Here is a 20,701-nt window from a genome sequence, read left to right as displayed (position 1 = left end):
AGAAACTTTAGGGCGGAATGTAGGCTGAATTCTGGTGGAACGAGGCTCTAGAGAATGTTACATAGAAGTGGTGCAGTGATAAATAGTAGCAAGTAGTTTTCTTTACCCTGAGAAATTCTTATTCCGCTTTGCATATTCTGTGAACTTCTTTTGACACTGTACAGGGTGTCTCAGAATTAAATGACATCTTTTCTCGTAGTCGTTTGCGACAGAATGTAAATTAGTTACAAAATTACAAATAGAAAAATCTAGGATGATCGTTTATCAGTCGTAATTCACTCTCAAAAGCAAATTTTATCCATCATGAACAAGTTAATGTCTATATACTTTTGAGTGGTGGTATATATTCTGTTCATTGTTTTTCTTTTTTTTCAACAAAATGACAGATAATGATCTTTCTTTGACTTTAATAAATTCGTTCCCGGCTACGTTAAATTAATTAACCTACTCGCATCTACCATCTGCACAAACATGTCCAATTCAGTATCACATAAAAAGAAGTTCTTTCTAATCTTCTAAATCTTATCCACAAGCTATACATTAATCTTCATAAGCTACACATTGCTCTATCTACAATCCTCGCTACTCTTATCGTAAAAGTAAAATTAATGTACAAGTAGGACTTACTAGTAACGTCTAGAGCTGTTATTCTGCCTCCTGTTCATCGAGGCCGATAAATTTTCAAAGGATTCTCGTGGGAATGCGGCCAGTAAGTCGGATAAGTCTGGGAAGACTGAAGAGTACGATTATTTCTCGATGAAGATCGTAGCTCTCTTTTATTTTCGGCCCCCGTGCTCGCCTCTTGGTATATCCAGGTTTGTTGCCACAACGAAGACACCCTGGTGCACGATTAATCGGCCATGGCCAAGTACCAGGTTTCTACACAATGCTGTATGCTCATCGTCCAAGGACACGGATTAGGATAGTATCGGAAAAACGCGTTCGATTTTCAGTCATAAACTCTTGTACGTTTTGTTTGATATCGATCGATCGCTAAATATTTAGTATACGCATATTTCGTCTATCGTTCTAGGATTATTTTTTCCTTCTTTTCTTTAAATTTTAGAATTCTCTTGGAGAAATTTCTTCTGATTAATGTAAAATAGAAAATTTCCTTCTTGGGGTGAGATAGAAAATTCTAGTTTGGAGCAAAAGTTTTTTTTAAATTTTAATATGGAAATTAGTCATTTAAGAATGAAATAGAAAATTCTGCCCAATTAAGAGACTTTCGAGGAGTTTGACTATTCTTCAAATGGGACTCTGTGTATCTGAAAAGCTGTTTGTGTGATTCAGCGAAATATTTTGAATAGCGAAGATCTGGATAATTGAAGGTTGTTATATTTATGCTGTTGGTCAGTTTCGAAGTGAATGACGTTGTTTCTGTTTTATTTTGGGAACGTGCTGATGATGTTGGAATGGTTCTGGAAGACTGAACCGAATGCTCGACTATTTTTGAATTGGTACTACTCGATATCACTCTAAGCTCTTAAATCTTCTTCGAAGTAGTTCGTAAACATTCAGGAGTTCCTTTGGTAAATTCTTAGATTTTATACTCCGATGTGCATTATCAGTCTGTCAGATATTGACGTCAACGAAAGAAATCTTACTTACGATATTTATTCAAATCCTTTGGGAGTTGCTTTACAAAAATACACCGACAGATATTTTATTCGTTAAATATTTTCTTTGTTCCGTATATTTCTTGTAAGAAAATATATTAGTAATTTGCTTTCATATATTTTATAAATTCTCTCAAAAATACAATATCCAATTCTCCAATTTCTTTTTTCTTTCTTTCCTTCTTTTTTTTTTAATTCTTTTTGAACGAATTATTTTTGCTAATTGATTTTTATAGAACCACAACCAACTTGTTAATTATTTAAAAAATTTTTCTACATACAATTTTTCAATAAACAATCGTCCAAAAGTCGATCAATCAAAGACTAGCATCAATCTCGTTTTTCTAATTTCGATTTATCAGCCGCTGTCGACCAACATTCGCTGTTCTTTTTTCGCTATCACCAGTAGTCTTTCCATCTTAAACAAATACATTCTGCATTCACCTATTGCCCTTTAAATTGAACCACATGGAATGTTAATGAACCACATGGCGAATTATAGTTTCTGATAATGTTAAATCATTTTTCCTTTTATCCTAATCATCTCGTCGATATTGGAGTTCCTTCGAGTGGCATAAATTTTCACTACGCAATACTATCTAGCTTTGCAACAGGCAGAAGAAGTTTCCAAAGCTCTGTCGGCACGTTTCGTCGCGATAAATCAGTGCGAAAAGCTGCTGGAGCCATTCATCAAAATCCCAGTACGCTCTTTCGCTATCTCTGCCTCGCAGTCCACATGATAACTTCGCGCTACACCAAAGAAATTCAAAAAATCACCTTACGTATCCTCGAAATTCGCGGGAGATAAAGCAGCAGCATCTGATTCATGAACACTCTTCTCACAGTTCTTTTTTTCCACTCAAAGATCACAGATGATAAACGACTCGTCTTACCGAATGTAAAAACTGGGTCTGAAAAAGGGGTGAAAAGTTCGAACGAACGCTACGACACTTAGAACTCTTCAACTTCCGCTTATTTTGTATTTTCCACATTTTATATATTTATTTTAAATATTTTATTTTATATATTACATTTTACACATATATTTTCCATTACGCACATTCTTTATTTTCATATTTCAGTTATCCTCTGCGATAAGAAAAATCCAGTAAAAAACCAAGTTTAATTTTACACATAAATCACACGGTCGGTCAAGGTGAAAAAGGGAAGAAATAAAAAGTTGAAGTAAGTTGATGGTGTTTGTCGTAATGAACGAGATGTTTTCGTGTTTTTATGGATAATCGAAGTCCGCCGTGCTTTCGATTTGTCGTCGATCGAGCGAAAAAACTTGGATGGTCGCGTGTTAACGAATAAAACGAACGCGGTGTTTGGCGTCGTGCCCGACACTGAAGAAACACACGCACCGAAGAGGCCCGCTCCTGTCGACCATTCGTCGTCGTGTGCTACGAAGCAGCGTGTACTGTCAGTCCGTTCTCTAACATTGACAGCCTAAACTGCGAATCCTATGAGCCATTGGCGTCCATGCTACCCCCGGAAGCCAGCGTCCCCCGCCAGCTTGCCACTCGAAGCTGTTAGTAAGTGCCGTCGGGTTGAAAATGATTAAAAGTTTAAAGATGGAGAACTTAACTGAATTATTTTATACAAATTTAGCATCAGGCTGTTTAAATAAATATATCTCATATATATTGTATTATATATTAAGAGCAAATGTTTGGAATTGTTACTCCACTTCTTGGATAAAACGACTTGTCTAGTATTTTTCATTTTTAAGATATGTCGAAGTATTTGAAATCTTCCGTGTTTTCTTTAATCTTTTAAATACGGTTCTAAGTTGTCTTATAAAAGTAGTATGAAATAATGATTGCGTGCTTTAGATCGAAAAAAAAGAAACGAAAATGACTAAAAAATAAAAAGAAACTATTTTAAGTAAAATGGGCAGATTACGTGTTACATAGAATTCATATGAGAATTCTGCAATCTTAGGAAAGATTCCGATCGGAAATTTTATTGAAGCAAAGTATATTAGATTGTGACAGAAAATATAATAATAACCACAACTTCTACAAATATTCATCAAAGGAGTAAATTAAAGTATTCGAAATTAATAATGCAAACTACGAATCACACGAACAACCCGCCCTCTACTTCTACCCTTAGCAGTCTACCCTTCGATTGCACAGCGATCTCCAACTTTCAAAACTTAATGTAACCTATTGTAGCAAAGATTGTTGCTTAAATATACTTCTTATATAAATCATCCCCTAACGAAAGTAAATACGGAGGCGAACAGAAACTTTGTACTTCCTCATCGATGAGTTTGCTTTGTCTTAATTGCCTGATTAGGGAAACGTGAATTAATTTGAAAGTTTTGCGCGAGCACCGAGTGGTTGGAGATCCCTGATCTAGGGGGTCACCCTATAACAGCACGTGCACGTTTTTCGGCCGCGTGAAGGGCACGCCCGTGTACCGGGGTGGCTTTCCCTTCTTCAGATCCTCCCCTTTAATCTCTAGCTTGCTTTCTTCCATGGAATATCGGTTTGTGATTTCGACAGCTGCTCCTTTCGATTCGCGTCGCGACAATTCCTCTCGTTTCGATTCTTTGAAACGGATGGGGCAAACGTCCTCGGATGTCAAAGAATTTCTTTGTTTTCTTCTGTAAGGGCTTTCTTAGCATGTGTTGGATTGCTTCTTGTTGGATTGGGAGCACACTGGAGAATGTAAATTGAATTTTCAAAGAAGAATTATAGAGCAGAGATTGTTGAGAATGTTTTACATGTTGAAGAACGTGTTGGTGTTAGATATAGAGAAATATATAGGAACGTAATTTAATTTGCCTTATTTAATTAAAGGTTTTTGTTATTTATTCTATGCTTCTTTTGAATTCTTCTGTCGTACAGAGATATAAAATTTATTTAGAAAGATCGACAAAATTTTCTTCGTAGCCTTCATGTTTTCTCCAACTTCTTTGATAATGTATATCGTATGTAATTTGAAAATTACGCTGATCCGAAAATGTCCTGCTTGTTCTACTATACCACATGTTCAGACTAATCGTCACCCAATTCTTGGAGCAGAATGAATTCAGCGTTAGAATAGCAACAATGCATCGAGCTTATCCCGAAATCACAATTTCCACATTTTCCTCGGTCCCATTCCCACATTTAATCCCTCGTTTCTATTCTTAAACAATTGCATAGATCGATCTGTGATCCATCTGTCCCCATTGTCCTTCGACACCATTTTTCCATTGAATCCACAGGCGACATTTGTCGTAAACTGGTCCATATGTATCGACGACTATATATAATTGATCGATGTTAATAAAAATTCACTTGCGATCTCGATTTTATCTTACTAATTCCTGCCAGTCCTTCCTTCAATTTAAATTAAAATTACTCTTGTTTCGATAAAAGCGCAATGTTAATTTTACCAAAGCGTTAGTATTGTTCCAGGAATTACAGAAACAAGAAATCTGAGTTTGGTAATTCCAGAATTAACGAGCCAAAGAAAGTTCTTTTTATTCCAATGACACGAGAATATCGACAATTGATGGCTATATTAAGCGAAGATCCGAATTCTCCAAAAGTCCAGAATAAACAGAGAACGCTAGGGTGAAGAGTAAAAATATTTCCCAGTAGAACGAACTGCCCGATACGGTGCGAAGAAAGCGTAACAAGCTTGTGAAAAGCTTGTCAAATTTAAAAATATGTATAGAAATTACAAAATATTCGGTGCAAGCGTATATATAGTATAATCATGACAGTCGCGTCTCATTATAGCGCTCACGAGATCTCAGAATGTTTTATGTAACGCATACAATATGAGCGCCAAAGATTATTCATTCTAAATGTTCAAATTACTTTCGTAGGACAAGAAATTTCTGCATGTGATTCCAGTTTAACGGCAAGCCATGGCACACTCTATTTTATAATACAATATTAAACTGAAACCTGAATAAATCCATGTTTCAAATTCTCGTACATAAAATTCAAATTATACAATCTTCACCCCTTCTCGCCCCTCTAATGTCCATTTCGTCTGAAGAACATCCGTTATCTGAACATCGTCCAGACGTACCTCTTCGACTGTCTTACCTCACAGGTAACATGTAGGGTGTCCTTGCTCTCATTGTCGAAGAAACGAGCAGAAGTGTCGAGCGTCTCTTCCGCATGCGATTGGTCTATTGTCCGTGGCACGTGCGTTCTCGTAGCGTGCATCTGCGCCGTGCCAGGAAACTTCTTTTCCACGGATATACACCGGTTGTCATCGATCCCCCCTGTTGTTCGTAAATCAAGCTGGAGGAGGTTCTAGACGTCTACGAAAACCAGGAAGCGAGTATATCGAGCATCTGCCGCCACGTGAAGACGGCCAACGTTAGATTTGACAGGAATGTGTTAAACTGGAAGCGATAGCCTCGTAACGTGTGATTTATTTGTTGAAGGTTTTACTGATGGTGAATGCCGAAGTCTGCTTGTTTTATTAAGTTAAATGATTTTGTAGACGTTGACTATGTGGTCGGATGTTGAGTGATAAATAGGGTTAAGGATTGAGATATGAAAGATTCAGTGGGTTGAAGATTTGGCGAGATTTCTTTCTTTTTTGTAGTATTTTAGATAAATATTTAAATTCTAGCTTGAGAATATTTATATTTGCTGGTAACATTTAAATCTTAAATTAAATATTGAAATTTTCGATGGAATATTTAAATCTTTTAAACGAATGGTCTCGGAACGTATGATTTACTTGTTTAAAGTCCAAGGTAAAGCATGCCAAAATATATTCGTCAGAATATCAAAATATGATTCTGTTTATCTTTTAATTATTTCATACCTTTATACCTTGTATACATCGTCTTATGTTATATATATCTTTTTATATTATTACTGTGTTCGCCTCGATTTCCACATACGGTTCACAATAATCATCGCGTAACATTAACGTGGCGAATTAGACACACGGTCTCCTGGGCAATTTCCTAGTGAAACGAAAAAAATCGCATCCGGTCCGCCGTGCAGTCACGTGCAACCCTGCGGTCTTTTCCACCCCGATCCACCCCTTGAATGGGGCATAGAGCCCTTAGGGCACGCACTGTTAAAATATAGCGACATGTGCGACTAGTCACGGCTCGTTTGATACGCAAATTCTCGAGAAGTTCAGTAAAATTGGATCTTTAATTCACCTATTTTATTCCTTCGGTTTTTAACGCGATGCACTATATGGCATTGTTATAGTAATCGAAGCGAAACCTATATCGTTTCTGTAACGATGGGGGATCGAACCATAAAACAAAGAAACAGTTGTTAATTGCTTACAGGATTAATAGGTTTCAATAAAATGTTAAACGAGACTTTCAGGTACCAAGTTGCTGAATTGGATTTTTCATAAATTTTTAAAAGTAACGTCTGTGAGTTCATAGTTTTCCTTATTTCTCAACATATAGAGTAGATTTAAGTATATTTCTAACTTAAAAAGGAACTACTACTAATATAAAATTAATATTCCATCCGAAAACACTAAGTCTTTTCACCGACTGATGAAAGAAGATAAGAATTATCATAGATAATGAACCGTGCCGTCAACTTGCTGATGTAAAGAGATACAAGAAAGATTTGCATGCCTGATCAACTTATTCAAATTTCCTCTGATTTAATTTGATTCGTTGAGAATCCGCGTATTTCAAACCGATTTAATTTTTGCTACCTCATCAAGGACCCTTGGTACAGTATAATCCTACGACCTCACAATATGCTATGAACATTCATTACGAAACACAGAACCATGAATATAGTAAAGTGTGTCACAATCTTCAGGCAATTTGTACTGTTGGGTAAAATGCACTAAAATAGCCGCAGAAAGGATAGTTCCAAGCAGAACGAAAGGAATTACGTTTTGTATGTCTTAAGGATGCCTCGAACCTGAAAGCAGCTTTCAACATTGATCCACCGCTTTGAGTGCAATATTCTTTGAGATAAAAATATTCTTTATGGACCATAGTATAGGCGCTTGACCGATTTAATGGAATTTTACGAGGATTGACAAACTCCTTTGAAAAAAAAATCGTTTACTTTGAGCCACGTTCGTGATAAACTCTTTTCCATTGGAATGCCAACTAACGAAGCCACTACAAACCTTCCAGAAATATCAATACATATTTTATCTGAAAATAAAGGAAAAGAAGGGGACCTAGAAATCTGATTATTTCCACATCGTTACACAACGAGTCGGATTCGATAAAATCGTCGCGTACTGTTTCCTTCCATCTCGTATACGTCTTACGTATCATTATATATGTATATATATGTTGCTGGTGGAACAATTTGTCAACAATGTCAACTATTTGTTTCCTGATGACTTTAGATAAAGGGTGTTCCGCTGTAGCCATCAATTTTAATAAATATACTTTCTTCGAGCAATATATCTCAGTGATAATGTAATATCCGCTCGAGTAATTCCCTCACGTGTTACTTGCAATCAACAACGAACAGCCATCCAATGGCATCGGTATCGGCAACCGCCACCCTACATCGTCATCGATCCTAACTTTATCCACTAACGTAACATACCATTTCTAGGTAAACAACGTATTTTCACGGAATATCTTATGCCACAACGCGATCGAGTGATTTAGCAGAGCTTTACGACATAGCTTAGACAGCAACCCCCTTGGAGATTCCTAACGAGATTATGCATTATGTCTACCCTAGGTACCGTGTTGCGTAAGCCAACCCCGCAATCGACCAGCTTGGTACATCCGCTGATACGTATTACGACTATGTATGTCGAAAAAAAGAAATCTCGGTGGGCGTTGTGATATTTTGACATTCCGCCAACTGTTGTTTATCTTATGCCTAGCGTTTCGCAAAGACCAACTCTTATTCTTGGCTCGGTGCGGATAAGTTCTAAATTATAGCATTCTTTTCAAAGAATCGAAGTGGGTTTACGTTATATTTGAAATATTCTTCTCATATAGATAGATTTGAATTAAATCGAGGGAACTTTGAAATATCGTTCAGTAAAATTTCATCGAAATTGAAATAGCTTTAGAATAATCTTTAATCTGATTTTGAATCGAAATCGAAACGACTTTGAAATATTTTATATTTATATCCGAATTCAGATAAAAATATATGCGATAGATCTTTCTATTTGAATTTCAATCGAAATCGAATCGAATTTTGAGGTAGCTTTGATTCAAATTTAAGTAAAGATTGAAACAAAATGGAAAAGTGTTTGGCTCCAATGGAATTTCTCTCATTCCCTTCCTTTTTCCCCCTTTTTTATCGTTACATTTCTTTTTTCCAAAACGAAATGTTTGTGAAAAATGCATTATATATCGTGTTTTCGTCTACTTGTTTCCTCCGTATTTTTTAGTTGTGTGATATCTGATCTCGGCATGTTCTCTGTTCCTTCTAGTTTTCGTTTGGCTCGAACGTTATCGTGAGAATTCAATTATTTCTAAATCCAACGAGACGCTTCGTTTATTTGTAGGATATCGCCGCTATTTCGTAGAATTAAGCAAGCCAATTGTTCAACTTGAAGCTAGTTTTCGATTGTATCGTTCTTCTTTATTTAGATAGCAGCGAAAGCTAAACAGACAGATTATGTGCAACACGATATGTCGCTCTATTCCGTTTCCTTAGGAATTTCATTTTATATTATTGCAAAAAATAATAAACAAATTTATAAGAAATGAACAAATAAATATTACAAGCTAAAATTGTATTGACATTATCCTATTTGATGAACAATTGTGAGATCACAAAAGAGAAGTTTAACCTATAATCCTTAACCCTTTGTCAACTCGGTAATTTTATTAAATGGTAACTTATCGGGTCCTGAGGTAAATTTTGTGCAGATCTAGTTAAAATTCGAGTAACAATTAACTCAATTAGCCATAGCAACGTTAATCGGATTTGGCTTGGTGTTGTACTTATATAAAGTGATATTTTCTTTTCTTTTTATATAGAGGAGATAAATTCATTTCACTTACTACAATAGAAGCCTTGCAACCAGCACTTGACAACTATCAATAAAAACTCTCGCGGCCTCGAAGTTACGTAATTATCATCGTTTAACTCGAAATTACATCACCGATTGTTTTATAAGCTGTGGTCATCCTAGTGGTTCACCAAACAGGAAGCAATTAACTGGTAATCAGTTTGAAATCGATAATTCGAGCTTAATTGGCAAGAATGATGTGTAATTACGTAATTACGAGCAAACGCAGCGAGCTTCGAAAACAGATTTCTGAATTAACTGCGGCCGCCAACTCTCTCGTTTCGTCTGTTTTACCGATTATGCTTTTACTGCGTCACGATAAGCAAGGAATCTGTGGTAAATTTCGATCGCTGGCGCTCATTGATACATCTATTTAATTTTTAGCTTAATTAATTTTTGTAATTCTCAAATATTAGATATTACGTTCTGTAATAAATTGGTTTATGTAAGATCTATTTAATCATTAATATATATATCTATCATTTTATTCTATTATCCTCTGCAAATGAAGAGCACAGATGAAAACTATTCTTATTTAGCGTACAAAGCGTTATTTATTATATTATTAGATTACAGTAGCGTATACGTAATCTGTTTATAATAGTCCTCGAAATGTAATATCGAAAGGCGAAGTAAATTATTACAAAATCTAACAAAACATATAAAATGATTTCGATTAAGATTTCAACGAATATGTTACACGACTAATTCGTAATTTATTATTCAGCAATCTTTTTTTAACAAACAATTATATCAAAATATTCAAGTATACGAGGAAATGGGGAATTATAAGATCGGAAAAGTAAAATAAGTAATAGTAGGAAGCGAAATAAAAGATTCGATAAATATTCATACCTCTCGTGGTGAACGTTTTATTCAATTACAATAATAATCGTCATCGTCGCGGTGATGATGTTAATAATAATAATAATAATAGTAATAATAATAATAATAATATTCACGGTCGTAATCATAATGTAATGACTATAATAATAATAACGGCACACAAAAAAGAAGAAATCGACAGGCTAAACGATGATCGCAATCACATTACGCGACATCCAACGACGATAATAATGACAACGGTAACAATAATGAACAACAACAATTCGAACAAACAATTAAAGCGTCTGCGATTTTTAACAATAATCAAACAATATGGTCGCGCTCGTTACACTCGGAGAAACGATGAATTTCCTTTTGTCCCTTTACATTTATTCTACGCGTGTCCATGAATGTATCGTGTAGTCGTGTATTCGTATACGCAGGGTGTAAAAGTATCGTTTGATGATGTTCCTTCAACGTACTATTTAAACCAAATAAAAAAGCAGAGATTTAAAGAATTTTACTAATAGATCTACAAATTCCAACAAACTGCAAGTGTTGTTTAGCGACACACAAAACTTCAGTATCGTCTCATTAAAGAACGAAACCATCATTCTTATCCTATCTTTCAATCAATTTATTAACTTTTTATCGACTAATTGTATGTGCCATGCAACTAGTATTTGTTCAAACGTAGCGATATATTACTCGATACGAGTTCATAATAAATAAGAAATTCCATCGATTCTAAAGCGAAATCTACTGTCAAAGTTACAAATTTTCCATACTTTATATACTATAAATAGGAAAAAGAAAACAGACCTAGAAATCTAATTATTTTCCACAATATGGTTGCACAACGAGCCGAATGCGATAAGATCGTGGCACATATTTCTTTTACACCCTGTATACGCGCAACGTATCATTGTATACATGTTACTGGTGTAACAATTTCATACGTGCGATCTCTTCTATCTCCGTTCCACGACGATGAGCGTATTAATCGACGGGTCGTTAATTAACGCGACGAGCCCCGTCGTTTTCATCCTTTGGAACGATTCTTCGTGTTGTTGTTATGTGTTACACAGTCGTGTGAATTTGTTTGGTCTCTGTAAGTGTAGAACGTACGTGTGTATGTGTCTCTAAAGGTGTACGAAATCGGCTGCAAAAAGGATGATCTATGAAATGCGGTATGAGCGAGCGGTTTGCTTATGTACAGAGTGTTCCTTGAAACGTTACGAGTACAGTTACATCTGCTTTACAATTCGATTAGCCCTTTTATCCGCCGACGACTATAGTCGACTCGCTTTTGCATAATTTTCCGATTTTATTCTTCATTCGTTAAGCGAATGTGAATCCTCTTCTTTTTCAATCTTCTCGCTCGTTTATCTTGACGTTCGATTACGAGGATGTGTACGAAGCTTAAGCTGAAGATTTCACGCGAATTACGTTTGTCGATCGACTCTCGAGACTGAGGCGACGTGGTATCGTGGATGCTAGCTTTTTCTCTTAAAGTATTTCGTTGCAAGACAGACTTTTCTAACGTTTGATAAAGTTTATGACACTAAGAATTTCTTAACATTCAGAATCGATCGTATTTAAGATCGTTAATCGCTGATGCGAAATTTTTGTCCCGAAAAATTTTGCCGTAATATCCGACAGAGAAAACATTCCAAATACTCGACAATTAAGAATTTTCTATACACCGTCTCGATGAAATTTTGAATACCAGAAATCGTTTGATAGTAAGAATCGAGTTCATATTCGTTTCGAGTGGAAAATTCTCATTTCTTCAACTTCGATTCAAATACGTTTTCTAACGGAATTGAAGCTGAATCCAATTCCTGAATTTTTATATCTAATCCAATTTCTCAATCGATTTTTCCTCCTTTCAATCATCAGCGATCGCAAGAAATGGAAGTAGTATTTCCTGGAGCGAAGTCACGTGCTTCCTCTTCGAAACGTTCGAAATCCCTGGTTCGCCTTTCATCGTACGATCGATCTCGATCACCGACCAGAGGATCGATTTCAATGCTCGCTCGCACCCACGGTTCCACGGTCGATCGAGAAAAAGCAAGTTTGCGGATGGTGAACGTGCGAAAGCTGGACAGGTTTTAACGTGGTACGAGTCCGTGTTTGTCTCTCAAGTTTGATTCTCTTTTCTCTTTTGTCGTTGAAAAAATAAATCGCTCTCTGCTAGATTACGCTCTTTCTTTCCTGACTTCGCGGCATGCTTTTTGTGTCCTGTGGGAGCTAACGCTATTATTTAAGATAATCTCGGGTTTAGTGGACGCAACCTGTTCGTCTTCGTCTAATTATTCTTTTCTATCGCGACTGATTGCTCGATCGTTTTGTCGCTTCCCCTTCGAACTTTAACCCTTTGCATTTCGAATATATTTTTCATTCGATCGACACACAACTTCAGCGCATTTTTACAGTGAAATGTATTGAAGTCAAAGGTAAATTTATTTGTACAGTAGCTTTCTGCTCATTTTCGTTTTGTGTCGATGAAAGGTATATAAGAAACGTCGCCATTGAAGCACAAAGGGTTAATTAATTGACATCGATCGTAGACTAATCGTCTCGTCGTGTGTTTGTCGATCGTAGGACATCGCTCGAATCTTTGAAATTCATTTTCTTTCACCTGAGGCAATTTTAAATGTATACGTAGCTTTATAAATCTTAGGTAGATATAGTTGTTTTGCGAAATTAGAAGAAAAAATGGAAAGAATTATTTCGTTAAGGCACCTCGCTGGTTACTCGCTTAAGCAATTTCTTAAAATAAATAATTACTGTCTTTCCGATCACTTAACTTCAATAATTAGAATAATTAGAATAACTAGAATAATTTTCAACATCTTAACCTTTCTTCTACTCCTCAATTTTAAAGAAATCAATATCGTAATGCTGTTTCTAATTACCAGTATTAACTAATAAGAAGTAATAAATTATTGAATTTTTTTATTAAAAAAAGAAACGAAAAAAACGGCGAGAGAAACGTAAATAACGCGGAGACTTTAACGCCAGACTAAACGCGAACGCTCGAGCTCGCGGTAAAGAAAATCGGTTTCCGATTTTCTCAGAGAAAACAGTTTTCATTGGAGAAAGGTGGTCAATCGTCTCGCGATTAATCTGATTTTCATATAGAAATCGTGTTCATTAAAATTTATTTCAACGCACGAAACTTCCATCCCTCGAAATGAATTTTTAATCGAACCAAACGTATCATCGACAGTCGATATATTATATCAGCGATTATCATTGATCGAAGGGGAATCACGATAGCTCATTGATACGATAGATTGCCTCTTTCTCTCTCTCTCTCTCTCTCTCTCTGTCTCTCTGTTTGCAGTAGCTGATATTTTTCGAGAAATTGAAAAGCGATCGACCGAGAGCGACAGTATTTTTCTTGAAACGTTCGAAACCTTTGTCTGCTGTGTAATAAAGGGAACTTGTGTATGGAAAAATAGCTAGCGACGAATCTGTTTTCTCTTCTTGTCTCGATGGGATCGGAGGATCAGCGACCGTGAAGCATACATCGTGCAAGATAATGAAGCTGTTAATGTAATTACGTGGTTAATTGCAACAGTTTGGCAGTCTTTAAACGATAGATATTTCCTTTCATTCCTATTGTATCATAGTTTTGATATATTTTTGTTGCAATTGGATGATGGAGAAACTTACTGATAACTTTTTCTGTTGAATGTATTTAAATGAAACGAAAAGAGGAAAGACTGTTGTAAATGTTCTTACGTCTAGATTTACAGGTTCCTCCGCGAACATTTAATTAAGAAACCTGGATAATTCATTTCCAAATCGAATACCATTTATCTTATTCACGCGAGAAGCAAAAAATAAGTTTCAACTCTGACAAATCTCTTCCTTCATATATTCCAAATATCGAGTAAACGTTTCTTTCATTTTTACGGTTATTTGCACGAGTTTAAAAAATAGGAATACCGATTCCAGCGTACATTTATAAACAACGCTCTCCGTTTCGAACCGAGCCCGATAGAACCAGTTATTCCCACTTTTCTGCTTTACATAACTCTTCAACCAGAAAGATTATCAGCGTCGCTCCGCTCTGTGTCCGATCGTTAAGCAAAATCGAAAGATCGAAAAGCCAATGCTGTGTGTGCCAATTGCTTCGCACCGTACTGTATCCACTGACGCTGATCAATGGGAAGTTCCAACGAACATTTTCCTCGATCGTGATCGGTTCGCGTCGCTTTCACGAACCCATTCGTTTTTTCTTGTTTCTTTCATCAAAGCGGTAAGGCATTGTCGGATATGTCAGCTGAGATCTTCGAATCGCTCCGGTGATTGCGTTATACATCGAAGGCTTTTACAAAAATATCATCTCCTTCTTTCTTTCGTTTCTTTTCATTTCTTGTCCCACTTTCCATAGTGATTTTTCCTCTCATGCTTTTTTTTTTCATCGTTCGTTCTTCCTCTTTTATTCCTTGCTTTTTTTATCCGGGACGTCGAATTTATTTTGGATGCTTCGTTAGAAAAATTCGCTTCGAAAACAGGAAGAAACACTAACACACGAGGTATTTTTTAGTTTTGTCTGTTTGCTTAGCCGAACAGCAACTAGCCGCGTTTTACCAATCGTTCCCATCTTTGCTCTTTTATCTCCTATCTTATTCTCTTTTTCGTTTCTATTTCTCGTGTTTCTTAATCCCTTGGCTTGTTCGCGACAAGCGGTGCAATTGCATCCTTGCGTTACAAAGCAACAACGAAGAAAACAACTCGAGTGCACACCAGCTACGAAAAACCTTCCTCTTCGTTTTTTCTTTGCGGTTTCTTTTCTTCTCCCGATCGTCCACTCGTAATAGTTTCCGTCTTGTTTTCCATTTTGCACTTGTAATTGTATGCACAAGTTTCCCGCTTTCCGCGCTCGAATTCCACGCTAACGTTCTTCTCTCGTCTGCTTTTCTCTTCCTTTTCTTTCTTCTTCTCCGTGTAGCTTTTTCTTCTCTTTGGCACATTTACCGGAATACGTCGTACACGCGTCCAGGTACATTACTGTTTTGAAACGTGCTTTCTTGGTTAGCGCACTGACGATCAAAAAATTCTATTCGTTCTCTCCTTTTTTAATCTTTCAAAATTAATGCAAATGTAAAGCTGTTTATATCGTAATAGTATAGCTTGTCCGTTTCAGATAAAAGTAATATTATCGAAATACTTTATTGAGAATTTTTACCGAAAAGTAGCCTTCTAGATTGAATAATGCAAAGAATTAAATGATATAAAAGGGCTTACGTATTATTTGAATGAAATATTTCAAGAATTATTATTTAAACGATATATTACCTTATTTGACTAGATGTTATTAGAAAACAGTAATTCTACGACATAAATTCTGACAATACGTTTATATTCGTGACACGACATTATCGAAAAACTCCATCGGAATTTGATTAAACGCGAATCTTTGAACCGTCAGTGGCTTTCGTCGAATCGTTTCTCGCTTTCTCTCATTGGCCTGCGTCCCGATTCGGCTGTATCATTACATATACGCGATAATTTACTACTTAAGCTTGCGCGGTATTTTTTTCACGTTTTATTTTTTTTTTTTTGCATCTTTTTATCTTTTTTTATCATTTTTGTTAAAGCGAGCAAGATCGCGGACGATCATCGGCATTCGATAGAACGACTTGTGGACTCGTCGACATTCAACGTATACACACTACTATTCGTAAAATTACGTTTATCTTGGTAACAGGTAGAGATATTAAACAAGACGTATCGATAACCATTTACTTTTACAACAACAGTCGCTACGTTTATACTCACGAATTGATAATTAGTAACTACTACTCGTTTAAATGTAATTATTGCGGTAACAATTACGTTATAAATAGTTAGCGAAAAACGGTTTGTCGACACTAACGAAGCAGTTCCACAAAGCAAATATTCTTTCAACTCACGAAAGAAAATCGAACTTTCTACTTAATTTGAAATTTAATTCTCTGTGCTTTGTAAAACGATCCGGAAGAACTGAAACACGTACGAATTCTACTTTCTCCTTACTTAATACAATGAATCAAACAAAACTCTCTAAATTGTACGAACAAGTTATTTACTTAAAAAAGATTTTGCCCAAGAAAGATTGAAAGATCTTTCAACGAAATTAATAGGAACCGCTGTTCTAACTCGCGTAGATACAACAAGTTGCTTCTCTCTTTTTCCAAATTACACAGCGACGAAAATCAACGTGATCGTGCACAACGATCGAAAAGTTCGAGACATCAATTACAATAAGGCGATACAAATGTATCATTTAGAAAATTCTTCTCGTCGTCGCGTCTATGATTCATCGTAAAAAATGCCTAAACGACGTGATCCACGTGAACAAGGTGAGGTGAAAAAGCATGAAATCTCTGTATGAAAAATACAGCCTCGAGTTTTCCAAGCGTGGCGCGCGTACGAATTGAAGGAATCGTCGCTCACGCGAACGTGATTCTAAAATAATTTCCACGTGATCCACTATGCAAACAAACGTTTATGATCTCGTGATCGCCTGTTCGTTTCACGCTTTCTCCAAATTTTCCAGAAAGTGCAGATTTTGTCTTCCTTTCTCCTTTTCTTCATTCGTCTTCGATCACGAAAATTTTCAGATTTTTTAAGAAATTTGTTTTTTTTTTTTTTCTATGCGCGATCGTCCGCGATCTCTCGAAAAATTCGAACGATCAGGCCCATTGCTAAGTACGCGGTGTCTATATTTATTTAAACTTGTTGAAAATATTTCGCATATTCTTATAGAATCTTCTCAGTTTTCCCTTCTGCGCGCTCCTCGGTGCCGCCTCAGCGCGCACCAGCAACCGGAAGTCCGTGCGCGCTTGAGGTGTGATCGGGTAGGTACAAGTTTGCAATTCCACTACGATAGTCAATAATAATATTATCATATAATATATATGTATATATAACATATCTTGTTAAGCCTCAACAATTCCCATAATAAGTCTATGTTAATCTCAGGCTCCACTCGGTTAGGACTTCCGTCGATTTTGTTCCTCGCCACATTTTCCTCGCCGCCTGTTGGGTTTTCTTATGTACGAATTACTTGCTTATACGATTATCTAGATTTTATGCAAAAATAGAGTTTTGTGGATCCGTAGTCGAAGGTTTTTAACAGGCTGTGATTCGATAGATTTAGAAATATATGACAATTATTTTCAGAATTATTTAAAATATGAAATAACAAATTTGAACTTTGAAATTAGACATTTAAAACTTGAAACAATTGCGTGGTAGCTGGAAACAAGTATCTTTCTCGGACGTTTAAAAGACAGTTAAACGGATTGTCATCACGGTACCACTAAATAAGCCTTTGAGGAACTGCATCAACGAAAATCCTGATCGATGACATCGGCCAGGATCCTGGAAAACGCATTTTACTGAATCATCGCATGTCTCGCATAATCTCACTGCCTCGTACTCTTGATACGTTCGATCCATGCACGTGAACAGCTTTCGTGATCGTGTCCATTAAGCACAAGTTTTTCACTCAGGATCGCTCGATTTTGCTACTCACATATTCGTGAATCTCTTGTCTTGGCAGAGTCTCTGATTGAATCTCGTTACGATTAAGAGTATCATAATTAGTATACACGAAACAATCCCTAATAGTTTGGCACAGTCAACCTTCCTTCTCTCATTTAACATCATCCTCACACTCAAAGTGTCTCTCTTAAATAGTCTCTTCAAACCATATCTCTTTTGTACTCCTGTGTTTTGTCACCGGATCGTCCTTACTTTTATTCCTCGTCGCAAACTTTGACAATATTTGTTCTTATCAGACGGCTTCTTGGATCGAAAAGGTTGGAAAGCCGAAGAATTAGAAGCTTCCGATAGTCTGACTCGTCAGCAACGAGGGCAGCCACGATAGTGTCGACGATCGTGTAATTATCATTCCATTGACTCGCTAATCGAGCTTCACTCGCCGCCTAACCCTTCCTCTATCCGTGGCATTTCTTTATCTTTCCTTCATTTTACTCTTTGTATTTTCTTTTTGAAAAATTCCCACCACCAGGGCCAGGTTCAGTTAGCACCTGACTGAGAGCTCGACCGTCGAATCGAGAGCGTTCGATGAAGATGAAGAGGCAAGCTCGTCTTCTTTTCTCTCTTCGTCGATTTGTCTTCGTTACATTTGTCGATCGACGAGCTTCATGATCGATTTCCTCGTTCCATCGGTCTCTTCAGCTTCAACAGACGGTTCAGCGTCTACGACGCTCCAAGTATGTCGCGGGCCGAGCTCTGGTCACGTTGGGCTACGGTGGTTCCGGCTCGGAGGTGGGAGATTCCTGCTACGCCTCCAGGAATATCAGAGCCGTCGGTTTCGGCTCCAGGTTGCTCTTCTTTGCCTCGACTACCAGGAACTCGATCTCGTTGCGGTCTCGTCTCGCGAACGACTCTGCGATCAGCCTTGCTACCTCCTGATGATGGAGACCTATCCAAACAAAATACAGACGAATGTTAGACTTCTGTCATTTCTGTCATTTCATGTTTGTAGCTGGGTTAACGAGAAAAGAAAGATTTGGAAGATGAAATTACCTTCGACCTTGTGACCGTCGACTTCTAGGATCAGCTGACCGACCTCGAGACCACCAGCCTCGTATGCTGCTCCATTATCCTGTGAAAATGTAAACTAATTAGTGTTCCGAGTATCGGTAACTTGTTTACCTAACAGTAGAACTACAAGTCTGTAATGTATATTTAAGTGTTCTATAGCTATATGTATAGACGATTGTAATTAAACTGATCATTTCAGGATGTGTTTTCGATATCTCTTCATCGATCAAACGTTATTCTAGAAATAAAATCAGTCATCGATAATCACAGAATACTAAATTTTACTTTCAAATTTTTTTGAGATGTACAAATATACGCAATACTTGAAAATTTCCTAAATTCTGATGTTTTCTAATATCTTCGTATTCCAATCAATTAATTATTATTTTCCAAATAATGTTAATACTTATTGTGAATACAAATTTCCTTACATGTATATTGATGATTCTGGGCAGCGGATGTTTGGTATTGGCACCGCCCTCGATGGCAATACCTAAAATCGACTTGGTTTTCTTAACAGTGATCCTCAGGTTACCCTGATGATCAGGAACCACAAGGGCGCCATCTTCTTCTCTTCTCTCCGACATTTCGCTTCTAGTCAACCTTTGAGCACTGTGATGTCTTCGTGGTGGACCACCGGCACCCCCAGCCCCAGCAGTAGCTGCACCAGAACCACCCTCTTCGAGGAGCTGAGCTTCTTGCATGTCGAAGCTCCGTGAGAGCTTGTGCGCGAGTTCCTGAAACGGGCACAGCTACGTTTCATCGGTGGAAGTTGAGCCACCCGGCTTCCGGTTGACCTTGTGACAGCCACCGTTTGTTCACTTAGTAGAAAAATTGATTTATATTTCTTTTTGGATGTATTTTCGAGATGTTGTCGCTTTCTTTTAGTTTCCTAATTTCTTTCGATGCTATTTGAATATTTTGTTTCGAAAGTACCAGTTTGAATTTTCTATCATTTGAAAATTCCGATTTGAACTTTCTACGTTGAAAATTCTCATTCTTTTACAATAGAAGGAAAATTCTATGCTTCTAGTTTTAGTTGTCTCGCTTTCTCTTGAAAAGAAGTTTGAAATATTCACCGATGGAAAACAGAGTGAACATTTTTCAAGTTGAAAATACAAGATTCAACGGGAAAAGAGTTTCGGACACGGTCACTGTCACGCAGTCCGTAAAAGCCACCTCGAAAACGCATGATGACAGCACACAAGAGCTAAGGAGGCTGATGCTGACAAGTTCGTGTGCACGCTGTAGTCGAAGGGAATCCTGGTAGTCTGTAAAGTTGGTTACGCGAAAAGGTTCGTGAAAGGTACGATACGAAAGAATTTCTAACACTTCGCGTTTCGTAACATTCTGTGAAACCTGTGCAATGTGCTAAGACGAATATGAATAAAATTAATATAAATTATTGTCTGGAAAATAACTATTTCTTCATGGACAAGACTTTTTGCATCTCTGGTATCAGACGTTTTGCTTTTACAAAAAATAAATATCAATAATTACGTCAATCATCATGACATTTAAAATATAAAATGCATAGTATATCACGTTTGACTGCTTGTACAAGTTTCTCTCAAGTTACACTGTGAAAAGATCAAGAACTTTAATATAAAAGAGATATCTTGTATATCAATTTTTACAATTTTTAATTTCGAGAAATTTAATTTCAAATAGTATCTTCATCGTAGTACTCTAAGAAGCGGTATTATCTTTTAAAAAATAAC

The 20,701-nt window shown here is 36.7% G+C and overlaps 2 protein-coding genes across 12 annotated transcripts in view; both read right to left on the bottom strand.

Moving 5' to 3' along the window:
- Positions 1-3,494, bottom strand: part of LOC126917948 (uncharacterized) — a 31,304-nt gene extending 27,810 nt beyond the window's left edge. The window contains exon 1 of one of the 2 annotated variants that reach the window (XR_007711140.1): positions 628-3,494. The gene's annotated coding sequence lies outside the window, so the exon portion shown is untranslated. The remainder of the gene's footprint in view (positions 1-627) is intronic. The other variant, XM_050725431.1, reaches the window with a different exon arrangement.
- Positions 3,495-10,420: 6,926 nt separating this feature from the next.
- Positions 10,421-20,701, bottom strand: part of LOC126917942 (whirlin) — a 111,372-nt gene continuing 101,091 nt past the window's right edge. For all 10 annotated transcript variants that reach the window (XM_050725402.1, XM_050725409.1, XM_050725406.1 and 7 more), the window contains 3 exons: positions 19,412-19,717; positions 18,963-19,041; positions 10,421-18,858 (listed from right to left, as the gene is read on the bottom strand). In XM_050725402.1, coding sequence (XP_050581359.1) covers positions 18,716-18,858; positions 18,963-19,041; positions 19,412-19,717 — 528 coding nt within the window. In that variant the 3' untranslated portion in view covers positions 10,421-18,715. The remainder of the gene's footprint in view (positions 18,859-18,962; positions 19,042-19,411; positions 19,718-20,701) is intronic.

The sequence above is a fragment of the Bombus affinis genome, chromosome 6 (assembly GCF_024516045.1).
Source record: "Bombus affinis isolate iyBomAffi1 chromosome 6, iyBomAffi1.2, whole genome shotgun sequence".
In the NCBI taxonomy this organism is placed as follows: Eukaryota; Metazoa; Arthropoda; class Insecta; order Hymenoptera; family Apidae; genus Bombus; species Bombus affinis.
Note: the sequence above shows the minus strand (reverse complement) of the source record. Positions and strands in the feature narration are given on the sequence as shown.